The 24,274-nt window shown below is 47.5% G+C and overlaps 1 protein-coding gene across 1 annotated transcript in view; it reads left to right on the top strand.

Moving 5' to 3' along the window:
- LOC115141498 (histone-lysine N-methyltransferase 2A-like) overlaps positions 1-24,274 on the top strand; it is a 55,632-nt gene that overhangs the window by 6,818 nt on the left and 24,540 nt on the right. The window contains 18 exon segments of the mRNA XM_029680412.2: positions 9,739-9,811; positions 10,364-12,077; positions 12,079-13,696; positions 14,423-14,600; positions 14,851-15,085; positions 15,191-15,255; positions 15,348-15,866; positions 16,076-16,155; positions 16,313-16,555; positions 17,204-17,350; positions 17,559-17,654; positions 17,904-18,024; positions 18,251-18,364; positions 18,685-18,869; positions 19,203-19,373; positions 19,717-19,827; positions 20,717-20,790; positions 22,908-23,119. Of these exon segments, the coding sequence (XP_029536272.2) occupies positions 9,739-9,811; positions 10,364-12,077; positions 12,079-13,696; positions 14,423-14,600; positions 14,851-15,085; positions 15,191-15,255; positions 15,348-15,866; positions 16,076-16,155; positions 16,313-16,555; positions 17,204-17,350; positions 17,559-17,654; positions 17,904-18,024; positions 18,251-18,364; positions 18,685-18,869; positions 19,203-19,373; positions 19,717-19,827; positions 20,717-20,790; positions 22,908-23,119 (5,956 nt within the window).

The raw sequence follows: 24,274 nt of genomic DNA, 5'->3' as shown, positions 1-24,274 counted from the left end.
TGGGACTTCCTGGAAGTGATGAAAAACAAATATCATGCTCAACGGTGCCATGGACATCATTAAATACATCTGTGTAGCCTAATAACTGTCTGTGATCATCATATGCTACATGCAACATTGAGTTAGGCATATAGGCAATTTTCCTTTTGGCTACTAAAGAGCCCTTAATTGACAGGGGTCCTGTTAATGCAGAATTTAGTTTTTCACCCAGGAAAAAAAAGAGAATGGCTAAGAAATATCTTGATGCGTTTTGTAAACACAGATCTTAAATGCTTATTGTAACTTCTGTTTGGCACCGGAAACATTCTCTCAACTCTTGTTTTTATTTAACTGTATTGTTGGTTAAAAGGGCTTTTAAGTAAGAATTTGACTAAGGTCTATTCGGCGCATGTGACAAATAAAATTTGGTAACATTAGAAATGTCCTGGCCATTCATCGGATTTGCTTTTTCATTGTAAACTAATTTACTTATGTGGCTGATGGCCAAATAGCTTTGCACTTCTATTCTCATGTTTTTTTTAAGAACAAATTCTTATTTTCAATGACTGCCTAAGAACATTGGGCAGAACGACAGATTTGATTCGGGGATTTGATCTTGCAATATTTCAGTTACTAGTCCAATACTCTAACCACTAGGCTACCTGCCGCCCCTTATGAAAACGAAGCTATTTTCTGCCGAATGTTTTCCACTAATGTATTTTCTGTGAAGGGAAAAGTATAGTTGCACGTCCCTAATCACTATCGAAGCAACAACAAAAAACGATATAAAAAGCAGGTGAAATGGTTTAATAAAATATAAAACGCAGGTGAAATGGTTTAAAATGCAGATAAAAACATGCTTTTAATGTATGACCTGCGTTTGGAAATGTAGATTTCTGAACACTAATGTGACTCCTGCACATTTTGGGTTGCACATTTTGGGGAATAATCAGAGGTGGAAGCTTTCCATGGAAATTAACGATAATATATGCATATTAATTAAATTTAAATGTAGATGTTTTTTGCATTTGATATATTTACCATATCATATGGAGACAAACCTAAACCTTTTATACTTTTATACTACTTATTTTTTGATTGGGGGGTGGGGTACATAACCCACAATATGTAAATGTACAGAAGAGACAGAAACTGTCGGTTGCTGATGGTTTATGTTTAGACCGGCATTGCTTAGCAATATAATCTTGCTATGCTTATCTCAGGGATTTACCTAAAATGACACTTAAGTCATTTTTAAGTATTAAGTTGTAACTTATTCTGTTTAGGTTTAGGCAGACAGTCAATGTCCTCTAACACCAAGGTGGGACCCTTGGTGAACACTTTATTCGTGGGATACTCCTCAGTTCATATGTTAGAATTTCTAGAATCGTGAGATTCTACGTACAGTTGGGATTTTATTTTTGTTTTACCTCTTGTTTGAGATCGCACCGTGCAGTTCTGGCATCAGCCAGTTTATTTTTAAACTGGCATCGGCCATCGGCCAGTTTATTTTAAATTTTCTCTCCCATTTGTTGAGTGGGGGTCAGTTGGATACTGCTCGGGTGTAGGTGATCAACTGATAAACTGATCGTGATGGTTTTCTCCAATTTTGTGGTATCCAGTTGTTAGTAATTACTATCTTGTCTCATCGCTACAACTCCCGTACGGGCTCGGGAGAGACGAAGGTCTAAAGCCATGCGTCCTCCTCCGAAACACAACCCAACCAAGCTTCTTAACACAGCGCGCCTCCAACCCGACCAATGTGTCGGCGGAAACACCGTTGGTTGGCTACCTGGCTACCCCGGACAATTGTGCGTCGCCCCCACGAACCTCCCGGTCGCGGCCGGCTGCGACAGAGCCTGGGCGCGAACCCAGAGTCTCGTGGCACTGCAGTGCCCTAGACCACTGCGCCACCCGGGAGGCCCCTCACTTACCTATTTTGAGTTACATGTTATGCAGGCCACCATTGGAACTACAAACGAGAGGATGGCGGGGCTTACATTTACTTCCGGGAATGTCAAGGGTTTAAATTAACCAATTATGAGAGGTACGGTCCTAGCCCACTTGAAAGCAGTCTGATATTATATATTTGCAAGAAACTCATCTGAAAAACTATTCTCATAGCAGACTTAAATGTAGGTGGGTGGGGCAAGTGTATCACTAACTTCTCCGCCAAAACGAGAGGCACAGCGATTCTGGTATGGAAAGGAATTCCCTTTCTACTTAACTACTATTGCTTATAAAGAGGGTCGTTATGTGATCGTAATAGGAGAGATCCACTCTACTTCTTTAACTACTAAATATATGGGCCAAACATTGATAACCCATCTTTTTTTCAAAAGAGTCCTTACCCTGATTCCAGATATCTCCCATACTAACTTGGTCATTGGAGGGGACCTTAACTGTGCTAGACCAATATTTGGATAGATCCTCTACCTGGGGTACCCCTACCTCCTATTCAAGTGATTTCTTGAATACCTACATTAAAAAAAATCTAACCTATTTGATATATGGAGGATCTCTAACCCTACGGGTAGGGAATACTCCTTTTACTCTCGTTCACAATGTTTACACTCGAATTGACTACTGTTTGGTTGACGTGAAATTACTCCCCTCTACCTGTAATGTGAGGAATCATGACATTATAATCTCTGACCACAGTCCACTCACCTTCTCCCTGAGATTGGGTGACATCGTACCAAACGAGAGGGTCTGGAGGTTGAATCCTCAGCTCCTCACAGAACCAACATTCTGTGAACATCTTAGACCAAGTTAAATATTTCCTTGATACCAATGACAACAGACTTCCCCAGCATTATTGTGAGAAACACTGAAGTCTTATCTGAGAGACTGTATCATCTCCTTTCAGGCTGCCAGGAGTAGGCAAAACAGAGAAATTGGAACAACAAATTCACTTACTGGATAGTGAAAGTGCTTAGCTAGCCATCCATCTATGGAGAAACATAATATTCCAATTTCAAAGAGGTAATTTATCAGGTTCTCACAGCTAAAATTGCTAAATCTTTTCTCTATGCCAAGCAAAAATGTTTTGAGTTTGGTGACAAACCACACAAATTACTCGCCAGACAACTTAGAAAACATGTGAGTCACCGACTGATTCACAATGTTAAATCTGTATCTGGGGAATTACTCTCTTCCCCCAAAGACATCAATGACAGATTCCGTCAGTTTTACGAGACTCTATATACACATCTAAAGCGGATCCTAACCCCTTAATTATGCAAAACTTTTTGGAGGACTGTAATCTCCCTGCCCTGAACCAGGAAGATTCCAACTTCCTGAATAAGGAAATATATCTTGGAGAAATTTGCGAAACAATTAAATCTCTACAGAGTGGCAAGACCCCGGGCCCAGATGGATACCTTGGTGAAGTCTATAAAACATTCAGCAACATGCTCTCTCCCTACCTGCACAAAATGTTGTTTCAGGCCAGTGAGGATGGAACTCTCCCACATACTTTGGATGAGGCGTTCATTACAGTTATACATAAGAAGGGTAAAGATCCGGAAGAGGTAGGGTCATATAGACTAATATCTCTCCTTAATACAGGCCAAAATATTTGCACAAAAACTCTGGCTAACAGGCTTAGCATTTTAATGGGCAAATTGGTCCATTCGGACTAGATCGGCTTTATCTCTGAAAAATACGTTTCTGTTAATCTCAGGCGCCTCTTCAACATTGCCCTCAGAGCATGCGCAGACCAGCTGGCCGGTGTGTTTACGGACATATTCAATCAATCCCTATACCAGTCTGCTGTTCCCACATGCTTCAAGAGGGCCACCATTGTTCCTGTTCCCAAGAAAGCTAAGGTAACTGAGCTAAACGACTACTACTACTTCCGTCATCATGAAGTGCTTTGAGAGACTAGTCAAGGACCATATCACCTCCACCCTACCTGACACCCTAGACCCACTCCAATTTGCTTACCGCCCAAATAGGTCCACAGACGATGCTATCTCAACCACACTGCACACTGCCCTAACCCATCTGGACAAGAGGAATACCTATGAGAATGCTGTTCATCGACTACAGCTCGGCATTCAACACCATAGTACCCTCCAAGCTCGTCATCAAGCTCGAGACCCTGGGTCTCGACCCCGCCCTGTGCAACTGGGTACTGGACTTCCTGACGGGCCGCCCCCAGGTGGTGAGGGTAGGCAACAACATCTCCTCCCCGCTGATCCTCAACACTGGGGCCCCACAAGGGTGCGTTCTGAGCCCTCTCCTGTACTCCCTGTTCACCCACGACTGCGTGGCCACGCACGCCTCCAACTCAATCATCAAGTTTGCGGACGACACAACAGTGGTAGGCTTGATTACCAACAACGACGAGACGGCCTACAGGGAGGAGGTGAGGGCCCTCGGAGTGTGGTGTCAGGAAAATAACCTCACACTCAACGTCAACAAAACTAAGGAGATGATTGTGGACTTCAGGAAACAGCAGAGGGAACACCCCCCTATCCACATCGATGGAACAGTAGTGGAGAGGGTAACAAGTTTTAAGTTCCTCGGCATACACATCACAGACAAACTGAATTGGTCCACTCACACAGACAGCATCGTGAAGAAGGCGCAGCAGCGCCTCTTCAACCTCAGGAGGCTGAAGAAATTCGGCTTGTCACCAAAAGCACTCACAAACTTCTACAGATGCACAATCGAGAGCATCCTGGCGGGCTGTATCACCGCCTGGTACGGCAACTGCTCCGCCCTCAACCGTAAGGCTCTCCAGAGGGTAGTGAGGTCTGCACAACGCATCACCGGGGGCAAACTACCTGCCCTCCAGGACACCTACACCATCCCATGTTACAGGAAGGCCATAAAGATCATCAAGGACATCAACCACCCGAGCCACTGCCTGTTCACCCCGCTATCATCCAGAAGGCGAGGTCAGTACAGGTGCATCAAAGCTGGGACCGAGAGACTGAAAAACAGCTTCTATCTCAAGGCCATCAGACTGTTAAACAGCCACCACTAACATTGAGTGGCTGCTGCCAACACACTGACACCGACTCAACTCCAGCCACTTTAATAATGGGAATTGATGGGAAATTATGTAAATATATCACTAGCCACTTTAAACAATGCTACCTTATATAATGTTACTTACCCTACATTATTCATCTCATATGCATACGTATATACTGTACTCTATATCATCGACTGCATCCTTATGTAATACATGTATCACCAGCCACTTTAACTATGCCACTTTGTTTACATACTCATCTCATATGTATATACTGTACTCGATACCGTCTACTGTATCTTGCCTATGCTGCTCTGTACCATCACTCATTCATATATCCTTATGTACATATTCTTTATCCCCTTATACTGTGTATAAGACAGTCGTTTTGGAATTGTTAGTTAGATTACTTGTTGGTTACTACTGCATTGTCGGAACTAGAAGCACAAGCATTTCGCTACACTCGCATTAACATCTGCTAACCATGTGTATGTGACAAATAAAATTTGATTTGATTTATTAGTTGGGGTTACTTAACGTGGACCTTGCCGTTATATCTCTTGATGCCGAAAAGGCCTTTGAACAAGTTGAGGGGTCCTATCTATTCAAGGTCCTACAGAAATGTAATATTGGAGATGGGTTCATAAATTGGATCCAGCTTTTATATAGGAACCCCTGTGCGTGAATACTCACTAACCAATCATTGTCGCCCCGATTGAACCTTTTCAGAGGGACAAGGCAGGGTTGTGCGCTGTTGCCTATGCTCTTTGCTCTAATTATTGAACATCTTGCTCAGGTGATCAGATCTCATGCAGCAATCCACGACTATAATACTAAAGATAGTCTAAATAAGATTTCACTATACGCAGGTGACATTCTCCTCTATGTAAAAGAACCCCAACCTAGTATCCCAGCTATTCTTGATGTGATTAATTTGTTTGGTACCTTCTCGGGATACAGAATAAATTGGAACAAGTGAATTAATGCCTATATGTTTGCAAAACACCTCTTGGCTAGAACATCTTCCAGTTAAGTTATGTTCAGAAAAATGTACCTACCAAAGAATTGTAGTTACCAAACAATACTCCTCACTATTTAAAGAGAATTTTCCCCTCTCTGATGCAAGAACTCAAGGCATCTCCATCCCAAAGCCCTTGCTTGGAAGTGTACTTCGCCAGACTGCCAAGAACCTTGCCCTCATCCAGGCCAAGGTGGTGAGACATGCTAGTGATGACACTATAGGCCTTGTTGATCTCTGCACCAGACAGGATGCTCTTGCCAGCATACTTGGGGTGCAACATGTATGCTGCGGTGTGAATGAGCTTCAGGCAGAAGTCTTCATGTTTTTTGATGTATTTCAGAACTGTGGTTTCGTCTACTTGGAGCAACAGGGAAGTGGGCAGGGCAGTATGGATTTCTTCAGACCGGATGGCATTGTCTCCCTAAATCAGTGCAATGGCTACTGCTATAGGTTTCAGGCTGCTTACCACTCTCTCCCAAAATACATCATCCAGGAGGATCCTCTTGATGGGGCTGTCCATATCGGCAGACTGTGATATGGCCATTTCTTGGAGCGACTCCTTTCCCTCCAGGAGACTGTCAAGCATGATGACAACACCACCCCAACGGGTGTTGCTGGGCAGCTTCAATGTGGTGCTCTTTTCACTTTGCTTGGTGAGGTAGATTGCTGCTATAACTTGATGACTGTTCACATACCTAACCATTTTCTTGGCTCTCTTGTAGAGTGTATCCATTGTTTTCATCTCCATGATGTCCTTAAGGCGCAGATTCAATGCATGAGCAGCACAGCCAATGGGTGTGATGTGAGGGTAGGCCTTTTCACATTTGACCAAGAGGCATTCATGTTCGCAGCATTGTCTGTCACCAGTGCAAATACTTTCTGTGGTCCAAAGTCATGGACTGCCTTCTGCTCATCCTCAATATAGAGACCGGTGTGTCTGTCCCTTGTGTCTGTGTTCTTGTAGAATAACGGTTCAGGGGTGAAGATGATCTAGTTAATTATTCCTTGCTCATGAACATTTGACCACCCATCAGATGATTGCAATACAGCCTGGTTTCTCTGATTTGCTTGACCTTCACTAGAACCCTACATCCAGAAAATGAGTAGATAAAGCATGTCTGGTTGGAGGGGTGTATGCTGGGCAAAGAACATTCAGAAATCGCTTCCAATACACATTGCCTGTAGCATCAGAGGTGAACCAGTTGCATGGACAGTGCGAGCAAGACATTCATTAGCATTTCTTTGACTGCGTTCCTCCATTGAGTCAAAAAACTTTGGATTCCAGGAGGATCATGAGCTGTTGCTATCGATAAGGTGGCTGATTTCATTTGTCAGAGGTTGCTTGTTGTGAGCGCTGAGGGAACTTTATGCACTTGGCCAGATTATGCATCTTTGCATTCTTCACATGTGATTTGTCACAGTATTTGCAAATGTGCACAGCTTTTCCTTCTACATTAACTGCAGTAAAATGTCTCCACACATCTGACAGTGCCCATGGCATTTTCCTGTAAGGATATTCTGCCCTGCCTATCTAAGGTCTTCGAAAGCCAAGTCAACAAACAGGTCACTGACCATCTCGAATCCCACCGTACCTTCTCCGCTATGCAATCTGGTTTCCGAGCCTGTCACGGGTGCACCTCAGCCACACTCAAGGTACTAAACGACATCATAACCGCCATCGATAAAAGACAGTACTGTGCAGCCGTCTTCATCGACCTTGCCAAGGCTTTCGACTCTGTCAATCACCATATTCTTATCGGCAGACTCAGTAGCCTCGGCTTTTCGGATGACTGCCTTGCCTGGTTCACCAATTACTTTGCAGACAGAGTTCAGTGTGTCAAATCGGAGGGCATGTTGTCCGGTCCTCTGGCAGTCTCTATGGGGGTGCCACAGGGTTCAATTCTCGGACCAACTCTTTTCTCTGTGTATATCAATGATGTTGCTCTTGCTGCGGGCGATTCCCTGATCCACCTCTACGCAGACGACACCATTCTATACACTTTCGGCCCGTCATTGGACACTGTGCTATCTAACCTCCAATCGAGCTTCAATTCCATACAACACTCCTTCTGTGGCCTCCAACTGCTCTTAAACGCTAGTAAAACCAAATGCATGCTTTTCAACCGATCGCTGCCTGCACCCGCTTGCCCGACTAGCATCACCACACTGGATGGTTCCGACCTTGAATATGTGGACACCTATAAGTACCTAGGTGTCTGGCTAGACTGCAAACTCTCCTTCCAGACCCATATCAAACATCTCCAATCGAAAATCAAATCAAGAATCGGCTTTCTATTCCGCAACAAAGCCTCCTTCACTCACGCCGCCAAGCTTACCCTAGTAAAACTGACTATCCTACCGATCCTCGACTTCGGCGATGTCATCTACAAAATGGCTTCCAACACTCTACTCAGCAAACTGGATGCAGTTTATCACAGTGCCATCCGTTTTGTCACTAAAGCACCTTATACTACCCACCACTGCGACTTGTATGCTCTAGTCGGCTGGCCCTCGCTACATATTCGTCGCCAGACCCACTGGCTCCAGGTCATCTACAAGGCCATGCTAGGCAAAGCTCCGCCTTATCTCAGCTCACTGGTCACGATGGCAACACCCATCCGTAGCACGCGCTCCAGCAGGTGTATCTCATTGAGCATCCCCAAAGCCAACACCTCATTCGGCCGCCTTTCGTTCCAGTACTCTGCTGCCTGTGACTGGAACGATTTGCAAAAATCGCTGAAGTTGGAGACTTATCTCCCTCACCAACTTCAAACATCAGCTATCTGAGCAGCTAACCGATCGCTGCAGCTGTACATAATCTATTGGTATATAGCCCACCCATTTTCACCTACCTCATCCCCACAGTTTTTATTTATTTACCTTTCTGCTCTTTTGCACACAAATATCTCTACCTGTACATGATCATCTGATCATTTATCACTCCAGTGTTAATCTGCAATATTGTAATTATTCGCCTACCTCATGCCTTTTGCACACATTGTATATAGACTCCCCTTTTTTTCTCTACTGTGTTGTTGACTTGCTAATTAGCCTCAACTAGCCTACCTGGTTAAATAAAGGTGAAATAAATCAAAATAAAATAAAAATTTTTTTTGTTGTAAAAAAACAAACAAAATTCCATGCACAGATAAATCGTTAAGCAGTTCGAATTAACAACTCCTTTGTAAAATAAATGTTTTAAAATAAAATGTATGGAAACAGGTAAATTAACACTCCTCTCAGTTAGCAGGCTCAAGCAAGCTAAAACCCACGTGGTCCGATCTGTCCAAACTAACTAGCAGAAATGATTTAAACACACTTTGCTGACTTGTGGTTTTGGCGGCACTGTCTGTTACTCAGCTCTGAGTTGGACAGTTTCAAATTGAGAATGTCTAGCAGTCTGACTGAGCCTTCTCCATCCGCTTTAGGCAGCAAATCTGGAAAGCATAGGGAAACAAAATGACTGGAACCCAACTGGAATGAGTCAGCAGCCAGGCGAATGTGAGATTGGACTGCCGTTATTGTCAAGGGGACTAAACTCTGTCCTTGTTTTGAGTAGTTTCAGTATGGGATGACTGAAGTGTAGAGCTAGGCCTGAACATTGTGGTTTGGGTGGAGCCTTTTGAATTCTGAATCTGTTATTCACTCATCACTTTGACCTGTAAAAAAATAAAATTATCTTATTCGGTTGAAGTATTTCAGAAAACATTTTGGCCATATTTCATGTGTTTCTTGTATTTTGCCTCCATAGGAAGGATCATTTGGAGGGTTTGGTACAGTCAGTGAACACCGACGAAAACAGAGTCCGCCAAGGACGTTGGCAGGTGAGATTATTCTATTTATGTACACTACATGACCAAAAGTATGGGGACACCTGCTCGTCCATCTCATTCCAAAATAATGGCCATTAATATGGAGTCGGTTTCCCATTTGCTGCTATAACAGCCTCCACTCTTCTGGGAAGGCTTTCCACTAGATGTTGGAACATTGCTGCAGGGACTTGCTCTCATTCAGCCACGAGCATTAGTGAAGGGCACTGCTGGGTGATTAGGCCTGGTTTGTCGAGATTGGTGTGGAAGAACTTGACTGGCCTGCAAAGAGCCATGACCTCAACCCCATCGACCGCCTTTGGGATTAATTGGAACGCCGAATGCTAGCCAGGCCTAATCGCCCAACATCCGTGCCCGGCCTCACTAATGCTCTTGTGGCTGAATGGAAGCAAGTCCCTGCAACAATGTTCCAATATCTAGTAGGTGTTTACATAGTTTTGTGTGTGTGTGTGTACACACACAATCAATATCTCGTTCTCTTAGAAGTAGTGTTTTGTAGTTCAGCCCCACTTATTTGAAACCCATTCTGTTTCTGTTTTATACCAGTTACTCCCACGCAGGAGAAGAAGCCCAGAGGCCGACCCCCACGAGCCCTGACTGCACAGAAAGGGGGCGCAGGCGCCAGCCCTTCCCCTTCGTCTGTCTTGGGGAAACATGAGGGCCAGGAACGGCTTGCGGAGAAGGCCAAGCGGCTGCCCGGGAGGCCGCCTGGCTCCGGAGAGAAAAGGAGAGGCCGTCCTCCTGCCTCTGTCACACAGAGGAGTTGGGAGGCCCGCAGCCATGCAGCCAACAACAATGACAGCAGGCAGGTGGGGCAGGAGCACGCTTCCACAGCTGCACACTGCAAGGACAGGGCTGAGGACGGGAAGGAGAGGAAGGCCACAAAGAGAACGCCTCTGGGCTTCGTGCAGCACGACACAGAGGCCAAGCCTCTCAAAGCGAGCCACGTGTCCAAGGTGACCAAACTGAAGCGGCTGCGCGAGGTCAAACTGAGCCCGCTCAAGTCGCGGCTCAAGGCCATCGCCAGGAAATGTTTGCCGGTGTCCAGCGTGCCTCGGCGCAGACGAGGACGGCCTCCCTCTGCTGAGCGCCGCAAAGCCTCTGGTTCAGATGAAACCAAACAAAAGGCCTTCAGGGTCCACCGGGACAGATATAGGGACCCCCACACTCCTCAACAGCAGTCTAAGCTCAGGGCGTCCCACATTGCTGAGGACGACGACAGCCCCGGCGTCCACAGCTCCTCCCCGCCCTCCAGCCCGCTCGCCGAATCCTCTCCTTCCAAGCTGGGCAGGCCGCTGAACCTGAGAACCAGCCCTCGCCACGTCAACCCCGTGCGGATCGTTCCCCCTTCCAAACGCACTGACGCCGCAATCGCCAAGCAGCTGCTGCAGCGCGCTAAGAAAGGTGCACAGAAAAAGAAACTGTTAGAGAAGGAGGCAGTGGCCATAGGAAGCCAGGGGGGGGCAGGCATGGAGGCAGGCATCCGGAAGAGGAGAACGCAGCTGAAGAACATCAGGCAGTTCATCATGCCCGTGGTGAGCACCGTCTCACTGCGCATCATCAAAACCCCAAAGCGCTTCATCGAGGACGAGGGCAGCTTCGGGGCCCCTCACCCCCACATGAAGATGGCACGGTTTGATGCTGTCCCGCACCCTGTCGCTGCCCCCCAGCCTGCCTCGGCCTCCTCCCCCATGCGGGCGTCTACAGCTGCAGTTACTACCGCCGTGACCGCAGCTCCGGTCGACACCATCCCTCCCCCCGCCACCATCGCAGCCAGCAGTGCTACGGCCGTGGCGGCCAGTCTGCTCAACAACCGCTGCAACAACGGCACCAGCAATGGGCGCTTCAGCAGCAGCGCCGCCTCGTGTGGCTCCAGTGCCATGTCCCAGCACTCCTCCCAGCTCTCGTCGGGTGAGTCGTCCCGCTCCAGCAGCCCCAGCCTGGACGACTCGTCGTGCGACTCCCAGGCTTCGGAGGGCACTCAGGCCCTGTCCGAGCGAGACCACTCCCCGTCCTCCCAGGGAGAGAGGGAGGGGGACTTGCTGCACACCTCCAGGCCGCTGTCGCAGCCCGAGCCGGAGCAGCGGGTGCTGATTGAGAGGGGTCGGCGGGGCCGCAGAGGCCAGGGTGTGGGCAGGGGCAGCCTTGGGGCAAGGGGAAGAGGCAGCCTGGCCACCGGAGGGAAGAAGGCCATCATCAGTCCGGCCACAGGAGTGTTGATGTCCAACTCTCAACAGGCTGCCTCCACCGCCTCCTCTTCCCCCCCCACCTCCCCCTCTCCTTAGTCCCTCGCTGCAGGCCCAGTCAGGCTCCATTACGGCGGAGCATCACCCCCAATCCCCTTGGATCCTGCCCCACCCGTTTCGCCAAGGCCCGTCATTGGTGCTCTCCAGCCTGCAGGACAAGCGAAGGTCCATCTTGAGAGAGCCCACCTTCCGCTGGACATCACGGTCTCGCACCGAGCAGCAGTACTTCTCCTCCGCTAAGTACGCAAAGGAGGGCCTTATCCGCAAGCCCATCTTTGACAATTTCCGCCCTCCCCCTCTCACGGCCCAAGACGTAGGTCTAATGCCCCATGGTGCCGGAGGGGTTGCTCCAGCGGGTTACCCCGCACCAGGCGGTGGGTCTGGAGCGGGCACCCGCCTGTTCTCCCCACTGCACCACCACCACCACCAGCAGCACCCCTCGTCCCGCTTCGAGTCACCGCTCCAGAAGCGCAGCCCGCTGCTGCGCGCCCCACGCTTTACTCCCAGCGAGGCGCACTCTCGCATCTTTGAATCGGTCACCTTGCAGTCGTCATCGGGGAGCAGCCCGGGATCGCTGTCTCCCCTCCAGTCCTCCCCCAAGTCGGGCCGGTCGGTGAGACGCAGGAGGAGGAAGACCCTGGGACTCCTGCGTTGTCAGCCCCGGTCTCCTTCACACTCCATGACCACGCGGAGCAGCCAGCCAGGGGCCCCGCCAGGAAAGGCCCCCTCTGAACTGTGTCTGCTGACAGGCTCTGTCTCCACTGGTGCCAGCAGCACCTGTAGCTCCTCCAGCTCTCTGCCCACTAGTGCCTTAACGCCTGCTCCTTTCACTACCTTCTCACCGGGCTCCCTGGGCCTCTCCTCACATGGGCCTTCCTCCTCCGATGGACACAGAGCAGCCGGGAGCCTTGGTGGCGGTACAGGCGGCAACTCCGCCTCTTCCTCCACTTCCCAACTCTTCCCCCTCTTCACTTCCAGCCCCCAGGAGACGGGCCGCGGTGCCGGGAAAGGGGGGAGAGAGAGGGGCACCTCTGCTTCCCGGGACTCGGCTCCAGTCAAGGAGCTGGAAAGGGAGACTGAGAAAAGCAGAGAGCGTGAGAAAGAGAACAAAAGGGAAGGTAGAATAGATTGGGAGAGGAGAGGGAAGGCGTCCACTCCAGACGCCTCTCTTAATACGACCCCCAGCCTTTTTGCCGTGGAGGGGAGGGACGGGGAGGAGTCTCTGACCTCCGTTGCTCCTAAAAAAACACCTGGGAGGAAGAAGTCTGTGTCCGTGGACTCTGGTACAGAGGCAGCACCTGTAGAAAGGGCTGCAGTCCACTCCTCTATTCCCCTTATCTTAACCAAGGGCCGCGCCTCCAAAAAGACCCGGCCCTTGGAGAGGGGGCCAGAGGCTGAGCCTGGGGAGAAGGAGAAAACAAGTGCCCCTGCCCAGCAGACAGGCCTTCCCCTGGGGCAGACCGGCAGCAAGAAGCCCCTGGCTGCCCCGTCACTGGGTTCCATGCTGGCGCACGCCGAGAAGCTGCCTGTGGCCGACAAGCGGGTGGCGGGCCTGCTGAAGAAGGCCAAAGCGCAGTTGTTCAAGATCGAGAAGAGCAAGTCGCTGAAGTCTCCAGACCATCCTAAAGTTCAGGTTAGTTCCCCTCTTTCTCCCCCTGTTCCTCTCCCCTTCACTGACTAAGCTATTTCTGTTGGTTTATTTTGTCTCAACATAACCACGATAAAATCATTTGACATGATTCTGAGAATCTTTGCTGCCATAAATAGCATTGTGAGTGTTTTGAACACAGACTGAAACTTGATAGGTGGAATCTCCCTGAAAGGGGGTTATAGAAGGGGAATTCTGCCAAGCCACCTTGTACATTATGCAGACAGCCGTGCACAAATTCTGTTGAAGTACTCTCCTTCAGAAAACAAAGATGTGTATCTGTCAAGGGAAGAGGGCCTAGAGAAAGATGGCTTACAGATTAGAGCTGTCACGATACCAGTATGGTGATACCTGATTTTCCACCACACAAAAATAAATTTGAAGCGGACTGAACTCTACAGTCCTTTAATAACCTGCTGTATGTAAAATATTGTATAGATGGGCAATGGCTTGGAAAATTAACGTGTCACTGGGTGATGACAGAAGGCTGTCTTTTTTGCATCAACTAAGTCTGCTTCATATTTTGTTTCCGTTCCCATGATACAACCCTATTAGAGTTGCCCCTTCAGAGACTTATAAGAGTTAATAAGATGTCTTTAAAAAAATGTTTAATTAAAAAGTACTTGGGAATACACAGTCCCAGAATTTGGGCACTTCAACTCGATCAAGTTAAGTTATACTGTGTTGATATCGTTGGTTTTGCTCTGCCAGAGCCAAGAGAGCGACTCTTCGGAGACGTCGGTGCGAGGGCCGCGCATCAAGCACGTGTGTCGGCGTGCCGCTGTGGCCCTGGGCCGCAACCGGGCCGTGTTCCCCGACGACATGCCCACCCTCAGTGCCTTGCCGTGGGAGGAGAGAGAAAAGATCCTGTCTTCCATGGGGAATGATGGTAAGATCCGCGTTAAACGGGCATGTCCCCTTTTTGAATATTTGTAATGAAGTATGACCCACTCGCATACTAAAATGCTCCCCGAACACCTCAATGACGTCATGGCGTTTCAGGGTAAGGGCCATACCTTATTCTGTTTCATATGTTTCTGGCCTGGTACGCCGTTTCAAGAGTGATTTTCCTATTTCCAATTGGGACATTTTGAGTGTCACCATAGTGTGCTGCAAATGTCTCCCCACCCCCACCATAGACAAATCTTCAGTGGCGGGTTCGGAAGAGGCGGAGCCCCAGTCCCCTCCCATCAAGCCTGTGATGAGGCACACCAAGACTATCCAGGAGGGAGGGGCGGTGCCCAGGAAGGGACGGCGGTCGCGGCGCTGCGGGCAGTGTCCTGGCTGCCAGGTCCCTGAGGACTGCGGAGTCTGCACCAACTGCCTGGACAAGCCCAAGTTCGGGGGCCGCAATATCAAGAAGCAGTGTTGCAAGTAAGTATGAGAATCCTGTTATGTTGAGTTGAGCGATTTCGCAGTCTCACTCATTTAACGCCACAATGTTGAATATGTGACTGACTGTATGCGTGTACGTCACAGGGTCCGAAAGTGTCAGAACTTGCAGTGGATGCCTTCCAAGATTTTTCTCCAGAAGCAAGGGAAAGGTCAGTGTCTTTAATAAAGCCTTTTTCCATAAATCCACAATGTCTTCAGTTCTCAGTGTAATTGACGGGATTGCATCATTTTGTATTTTTAGGCAAAAAAGACAAGAAGAACAAACTGTCAGAAAAAAAGGAGGCGCTACACCCCGTCAAGGACCCAACAAGCGCTGAGCCTAGTCTCAAACCGGCCCCACCCCCTTTGAAGGAGGAGCCCCCTCACAAAAAGAGTGAAACCCCTCCCCCGAAGCCAGGTGAGGAGAAGCATAAACAGCCGCTGCCACAGTTGCAGTCCCCCCCAGCCGAGAATCCTACCCCCCCAAACGACCAGACCCCCAGCTGCGCCACCGCTCTTGGGCAAGACCAGAAACATCTTGCAACGGCACCCACGGGTGCTGCTAGTAGGAAGGAACGCAAGCCTCAGCAGCCCACCCCTCCATCCTCCCCTTTCTCTTCCTCACCCCAGAGCTCCCCCTCCCCACCAACCCCGCAGCAGAGGCCCCAGCCCACACAGGGGCCTCTAAAAAAGGAGGGAGGAGGGGCTCCCAAGTCTCCACCCACAGAAGCCAAGGGGAAGCCCCAGCAGCAGTGCTTGACCACACCCATCACAGACACAGGTAGGGGGAGCCATATTGTAATGGTTAGGATTACCCCTTTGTGAAATAGCTAGAAAATAGTTTTCCATTGTATTTTCCCTTGCACACTAGTATATCCTGCTGTTAACACTATGAAATAATATAATTTCATTTCTCTGTTGAAAAGCACTGATTTGCTCTAAATGGCATAGTAGCTATTGTTGGTACTGTTATAACCTGTGTCCCCTCAGCACCCGAAGGGAAGCAAATGAAGAAACAGACTCCTCGCTCTGTCCCGCCACAACCTAAACCCACCAAACCAAAAGAGAAGGTATGTTCTGCAGTTCCCTTGTTGTAAGGCGATGCCAAAGGCAAATGTCTATCTTTGGATGGACAATAAAATGATATAGAATTTATATTCCATAAGTCCCATGCATGCTCCCTTGGCCTTCATCCCTGACCCCTCTCATCCACTTCCCTCTCCCTAGCAGCAGAAGCCGTTAGCCACCAAACCTGAGAGCAGTACTTTAAACTTGCTGAGCACTCCCTCGACTGGGGGCACCGCCAAGCAGAAAGTGCCCAGCGACGGAGTGCACAGAATCAGAGTAGATTTTAAGAAGGACCATGATGTGGAAAACGTGTGGGCCACGGGTGGCCTCAGCCTCCTCACCTCTGTGCCAATCACTCCACGGGTCGTCTGCTTCCTCTGTGCCAGCAGTGGCAACGTCGAGGTGAGTCACGAGAGCCTCTTTCTCTCTACTCCTGTGCACACCCTCTCACTCACACATAACAACAAAGGTGCGAACAGGCTGGCCTTGCTCTCAAAATGAGGGAAAAGGAGCACTTCTTTGTATTTCAAAATAAGAATTGAATAAAGTGAGCTACTCGTCTAACAACATGGTGGAACACCCCCCTGGACATGCCACTGGTCTATCATGGGGTTGTACCGGACAGCACCAGCGGGCCCACTTCAAGCATTCAACATATGACATCAAAGGCTACGACTACGGTTGGACGGTATACCGATTTTTCATACCGGGGTATACTGTATTACCAAAGCAATTTAAGCAACATGGATCTTAATCTAGGAGTGGATTGATTGTCTCCGCTGTAACCAAGAAGCTTGATCTAGCCACTTAACTAGCAAGTTAGCAAACTAAATGCATAGCTAGAGCCCTGAGCTGGATATAATTTATTTGGCACATCTTAAGATAGTTTATAGTTTTAACCGGTGGTGTAGCACGCACCCCTGCAGCCCCCCCATACTGTCGGTATGTCCAATACCTGTTTTATAACCACATCCTACTTTAGTACCCATTTTATTAATTTCAACCGTACTGACTGCTGCACTGACTCTCCTCCCTCTTATCCTCCTCCAGTTTGTCTTCTGCCAGGTGTGCTGTGAGCCCTTCCATCTCTTCTGCTTGGGGGAGACTGAGCGCCCTCTGGAGGAGCAGTGGGAGAACTGGTGTTGTCGCCGCTGTCGCTTCTGCCATACCTGTGGCCTCCAGCACCAGAAGACTAAAGTAAGGCTCTCCCTTTCGAACGATTTGATTCTGAGTAACAAAGGCTATTAGGGGTTTTGGAGTTTGAGAATACTTTATTTGGTTTATCACTATCCCTGTTTTGTCTGGCTCTATTCAATGTCTTCCACCAAGAGGTAGAGATTTACGTTTTAGGCCAGGGTAATTAGGTTGCTAACTTGCTTGTCTCCACCTCTTCTTCCCCAAGCAGCAACTTCTGGAGTGTGAGAAGTGCCGAAACAGCTACCACCCTGAGTGCCTGGGACCCAACCATCCCACCAGACCCACCAAGAAGAAACGGGTCTGGGTATGCATCACGTCATCCTTCCTCATCCAAGCACTAAAATGTATTTTTTTTGTTTGTGTATATTCGGGCAAGTAGACCCAAACGTTAAGGCTAGGTGTAGGGATGAAAAATGGATATGTTTTTAGGGTAAGGTTTAGACAGTAACTGCACCCTGGAGACCTTTAACGTTTATTTCATATCGACTGCCTTTTGTTTAACCATATTCATTTGTCATGAATTGTCTCCCCTCTGTGCCCTTGTTGTGTCCAGATCTGCACCAAGTGTGTGCGCTGTAAGAGTTGTGGAGCCACGAAACCTGGGAAGGCCTGGGACGCCCAGTGGTCACATGACTTCTCCCGATGTCATGACTGTGCCAAACTCTTTGCTAAAGGTAACTCACAAGCAGGACTATAAATTAAGATTTTATATAAAAAAAATAAGTTAATGTTTCTTGTTGGCAAAGTCCAGGTAGCCCGTTCGGTCAGTCTAGTTTTGTTTGGTCCCTAATGAACACGACCCTGGCATCTGTCTCAGTACTATGAAAAGAGTTAGGTTTTGGAGGGAAGAGTGTGTGTGTAGTAGTAGCTTTCTATGACACAATGACTTGTGTTTTCCAGGTAACTTCTGCCCCCTTTGCGATAAGTGCTATGATGACGACGACTACGACAGCAAGATGATGCAGTGTGGGAGATGCGACCACTGGGTCCACTCCAAGTGTGAGAACCTCACAGGTTAGCGGGCGCTCTTTTTTCACAACTCGACTCACTGGAAACAATGTCCTCTTTCAGTCTGTCTGTTTCTCAACACCTCTCCTGTTATGAAGCGATACAGATTTGAACTCTGCACCATTCTTTCTTTTGGCTGCTGTATGTTCACCAATTTCAACTTCTGTTGATATACCCAAAAACACTTGTAAAATGTCTTTCCATAGTCATTTACTTCGCATGGAAGTAAATCAACACTTTTGATACGGTGAATCGACCGATAACCAACCGATAAATGAGTGTAAAACGTCAACCTCCCCTTCTACTCCCTTGTCTCCCACTACTAGACGAGATGTACGAGTTGCTGTCCAATCTGCCAGAGAGCGTGGCCTACACCTGCACCAGCTGTACGAAGCGTCAGCCGGCCGAGTGGAGGACTGCCTTGGAGAAGGAGCTGCAGGGCTTGGTGCGCCGGGTCCTCACCGCGCTGCTCAATTCCCGCACCTCCACACACCTGCTCCGCTACAGACAGGTGAGGAGAAGGATATCTGTGAGAAGGGGATATTGTGTTGCGTGTTTAGGGCCGGGGGGGTTTCCTGACCAAGTTGGGAAAGACTTAAAGCTCTGGCTGTTTGGTAGAACCTGGTCAAGTTTTGTGACAGGGTCAGGAAAACCTCTTGGCCCTGGAATGTCAGCTATAACTAGTGCCTAGAGTTTGTTCTTTTTGGTCACATGAAAAACACCTGGCCCTACAGATTATACCTTTGTTTGTTTTTTTGTTTGTTTGTCTGTGAAGTGTAAGGAGAGAGCACATGAACAGATGTAACCACCCCCCCCCCTCCCCCCAATCTCAATCTCTCGTTAGGCTGTGATGAAGCCGCCTGAGTTGAACCCTGAGACGGAGAGTTTACCCACCCGACGCTCCCCCGAGGGGCCAGACCCCCCAGTCCTGACTGAGGTCGCGCCCCCCAATGACTCCCCCCTCGACCTGGAGTCGGTGCTGAAGAAGTTGGACGCGGGGCGCTACAAGTCTGTGGTGAGTCTAAAATCACATCCCACTCGTGTACTCTCACAACCTCACGCCTTCGAAACACATTCAATCAACTTCCCGCTGCGAAAGCTTTGATATTTTCAGACTGTGTCGTCTCAGTCCATTTCAATTATTTCATCCTATCAGCATCCGCCCAGCATTGCGTGATAACACTAGCTATGTGTGTATGAATACACCGCCACATCATCCAGACACCCGAGTAGGGGCATGGTTGCTCAGCCCTGGGGAACTCTCTTCGCTCAGTTCAAACTCAGTTCACTCTCAGAGAAGGGGGGGGTATGAGATAGAAGGCAGTGTGTCACTCGGTGTGGTGTTTTCTCTATTTCAGCTTGAGTTCAGTGACGACATAGTGAAGATCATCCAGACGGCCATCAACTCAGACGGCGGGCAGCCAGAGAACAGGAAAGCCAATAGCATGGTCAAGTCCTTCTTTATCCGGGTGAGGATAGCCTACAGGAATTAGCCTATGGAGAACTTGCTCAGCTTCAGTAGTAGTAGTATTCACCCTGATTGAATCCACTGGTAGACACAGGCTGCTTCCCAAATAGTAGGGTTATACTTTTGACCAGGAGCCATACGGCTCTGTGCAAGGTGCAATTTGGGATGCAGCTATAGCTGTTAAAGCCAGAGTCCTCAGTCTATTTCAGCCCAACGGCAGGTGAGATGTAATTCTCCAGTTAATAGACATTGCTATGGATGCACTGACATTACACAAGATTTGCATGATGGTTATAAACATATTTTGAAGCTATACTTTGTTTTGTTGCCATTTGAGTGATTTTGGGGGTATGGTAAGACAGTGGTGCTAAGCTCTTGACCCATAAGTTATTCATTCTTCAACTATTGAACAAATGCCCAGGTCTCAGACTGAACCTTTTTAAAGGACCAATACAGCTGTTTTTATGTCAATATCAAATCTTTTCTGTGTAACAATAAAGTACCTTACTATGTTTTCAATTAAAATGGTCAACAATAGGTTATTAGCAAAGAGCAATTTCTCAAGCATACATTTTGCTATGACTGTCAGAGTGGTCTGAGTGAGGAAGGGGAAATGAGCTGTTATTGGCAGAGGTTTGGAACTCTTTCTTATTGGTCTAACTAATTTACTGCATGGTGACGTCACAATGGAAGGCCAAAACTCCCATCCCACCAAAACAGGCTTACATTTAAGGTGGTCTTTCCAAATAGCTCTTACACTAAAAGGACATTAGCTTAACTTTCATGGTATTATTCCAACGTCATAGTGTGGAAATGTGTATAAAACACAGAATAATCTGTTTGACTGCACTGGGCCTTTAACATCTATTTTCCCCCTGTCTCTGTTGCAGCAAATGGAGCGCGTGTTCCCTTGGTTCAAAGTCAAGGAGTCCCGATTCTGGGAAACGCACAAATTCTCCACCAAGTGAGTGTGAACAGCAACATATCAATGAGATTACACAAGACCAATAGATCGGTACACATGCTGCCTGTCGCATTGATGATTCATATTGACTAACTCAATTCATGTATAACAGTAGATTTGACGAATCAAGAGATGGCTTCTTATTTGCCCCATACATAAGGTTTTAATCCCATTTTAAGTGAACTTTTCAAGTACTCTCTGATACATAGGGGCCTACAAGGCACGGGAGCATCTGTGCAAACAAATGACACTGACTGACCTGAGGAGCCCAGTCCATCTATGTTCTCCTCTTGCTCCCCAGTGCCTGGATATCATCTTTCCATAGCTCATGCATTGTGCATGCTCTCATTTCCATTGTGAGAAAGGGGCCACCCCGTGTCCCTTTTTGATATATGAGCTTTGCACACTCCTCTGCGGTCGACCAACTGTTTTCGACGCGCCATTTTAGTCCCCCTGTTCAACCGCCAATTGTTAATTGAAATATTTAAAGCGCATGTAGCGTCTTTCTCAATGCCAGAAACGTATATAGTAACTTGGAAAACATTCCCAAATGGAAAGCTCTTAAATACTTTTTATTTTCTATAATACTGTAATATTGTTCTAAAAGTTGGGTTTGTTTTTTCCAAATCTGCTTCAACTTCAGAAATATTCACACAACGTACCGCGGTCAGCGTTACACAGTGAGGAAATACAAATCCATGCTTACCCTTCATATACTTGTGGGTTTAAAAAAAAGTTGTTGCCTAGTAGTATGGGGCTTAGCTAGCAATTGCTTTTGTATTCAAGATGGCCAAGCTTTGTGTGGTAGCAGGGTGTAGCAACACTTGCTATGCAAATGTGAGTATCTGCCTCTATGGCCACGCAAATGAGACACTTCTTAAAAAGTGGTATACATTTGTAAGAATGAGGCGGGCTAATTGGGCGTCTACTCGTCAATCTGCGGGGCACATTTCATCATTGAGAACCTCAACGGCTTTCAACAATGGAAGGGGGGGCTTCAGCGAAACATTGCTTTTTCAAAGTGGATGCTGTCGCTACCAACAACGTGGTTTATAAAGTGTTACAAACAGCCAGCAGAGACAGAGAATTGTTCAAGGTTTCACCGGGTAAGTGAAAGCGCTAGTTTACAACCTCTATGCTAGCTGTAAAGCTACCGCATTTAGCTCGTGTCTTCCATCTAAATATCACTTAACACTAAAATAACCAATTTAACACGTCTGCCAGCTGTTGGTAGCTAACTGCTGGTGCTGTCATATAGATGGTACAAGCCTATAGGAAACGAGTAGTTTCTGTATTGGGCCCAGTAGCTGGGGCCGAAACTGTGTCGGTGTGCGGATGGTGGGCTAAACCGGAATGCAATGCTTTGGCCATGTGACAATTCACTTTCTGTTTCATCTGCTGCTGGCCTGACTCAAATACGTTTTTCCATATGTAATTAATAAAATGTGATTTAAAAAAAAATATATTCTTTGATTGTAATTATGTCTATTGTGAATATTGTTTTCCACACTAAAACATGAAGTACAACTTGTGCGCACCAGCTTACATGGTACAATAGACTACAGTAGGCTCACCATGTGAGTCATCAAAATTACCATCTTGGGTTCAGACCTTTCTGACAGTCTTGTGGTTTTTATATGTGGGGAGCATAAATTGTACAGTTGTAAACTAACAAGTAATTGTTCAATTACAGTCCATGTATATTAGTTAAACGGGACCTACTACATAAATATCTGATGGGCTCTGTTATGTGCTACCTGGACTTTTTGGTATTTTGGCTCATTAAAGTTAACTCAAGTAGTCAGTCGTTCAGTAGATGATAAACGGTGCGGTTTGGAAATGGGTTTACATTTAGGATCGTTTATGCTCTTGAATATCGACCGAATTCACTGCTTTGGGGTAGAGTTACTTGGGGTAAAACAGGTTGTGTGTGTGACCTGTGCAATTATTTCACTCAATGTGTTACACCCTGTTCAAATATTCTTACTGTGTTCACTGATCTAAATTGACATAAATGGTGAAATCAATGCAGTAGAAAACCTGCTTTCCCCAATCCAATGTTAACACGGCAGGAAGGATGAATTCAAACAGGGTCTGAGTCTATACTTGTCTTGCAGCAGTGGCCTCCTCCCCAATGCCGTGCTGCCCCCCTCTCTGGACCACAACTATGCCCAGTGGCAGGAGCGGGAGGAGATCGCCCGTGCCGAGCAGCCCCTCAGGAAGAAGATCATCCCGGCCCCTTGCTCCAAGACCCACGTAGAGCCAGACTTTCCCCCATCCCCCCCTCCGCTCAGACCTCTACTTCCTCCACCTCTCCCTATGCTCCACGGTGAGTCTATTTTTAAATTTATTTTTTCACCTTTATTTAACCAGGTAGGCTAGTTGAGAACAAGTTCTCATTTGCAACTGCGACCTGGCCAAGATAAAGCATAGCAGTGTGAACAGACAACACAGAGTTACACATGGAGTAAACCATTAACAAGTCAATAACACAGTAGGAGAAAAAAAGGGGAGTCTATATACATTGTGTGCAAAAGGCATGAGGAGGTAGGCGAATAATTACAATTTTGCAGATTAACACTGGAGTGATAAATGATCAGATGGTCATGTACAGGTAGAGATATTGGTGTGCAAAAGAGCAGAAAAGTAAATAAAAACAGTATGGGGATGAGGTAGGTAAAAATGGGTGGGCTATTTACCGATAGACTATGTACAGCTGCAGCGATCGGTTAGCTGCGCAGATAGCAGATGTTTGAAGTTGGTGAGGGAGATAAAAGTCTCCAACTTCAGCGATTTTGGCAATTCGTTCCAGTCACAGGCAGCAGAGAACTGGAACGAAAGGCGGCCAAATGAGGTGTTGGCTTTAGGGATGATCAGTGAGATACACCTGCTGGAGCACATGCTACGGATGGGTGTTGCCATCGTGACCAGTGAACTGGGATAAGGCGGAGCTTTACCTAGCATGGACTTGTAGATGACCTGGAGCCAGTGGGTCTGGCGACGAATATGTAGCGAGGGCCAGCCGACTAGAGCATACAAGTCGCAGTGGTGAGTGGTATAAGGTGCTTTAGTGACAAAACGGATGGCACTGTGATAAACTGCATCCAGTTTGCTGAGTAGAGTGTTGGAAGCAATTTTGTAGATAACATCGCCGAAGTCGAGGATCGGTAGGATAGTCAGTTTTACTAGAGTAAGTTTGGCGGCGTGAGTGAAGGAGGCTTTGTTGCGGAATAGAAAGCTGACTCTTGATTTGATTTTCGATTGGAGATGTTTGATATGAGTCTGGAAGGAGAGTTTACAGTCTAGCCAGACACCTAGGTACTTATAGATGTCCACATATTCAAGGTCGGAATCATCCAGGTGTAGGCAGCGAACGGTTGAAAAGCATGCATTTGGTTTTTCTAGCGTTTTAAGAGCAGTTGGAGGCCACGGAAGGAGTGTTGTATGGCATTGAAGCTCGTTTGGAGGTTAGATAGCACAGTGT

This window comes from Oncorhynchus nerka, linkage group LG14 (genome assembly GCF_034236695.1).
Source record: "Oncorhynchus nerka isolate Pitt River linkage group LG14, Oner_Uvic_2.0, whole genome shotgun sequence".
NCBI classification, from domain to species: Eukaryota; Metazoa; Chordata; class Actinopteri; order Salmoniformes; family Salmonidae; genus Oncorhynchus; species Oncorhynchus nerka.
The sequence above is the reverse complement of the archived record's forward strand: the minus strand, read 5'-3'. Positions and strand labels throughout refer to the sequence as shown.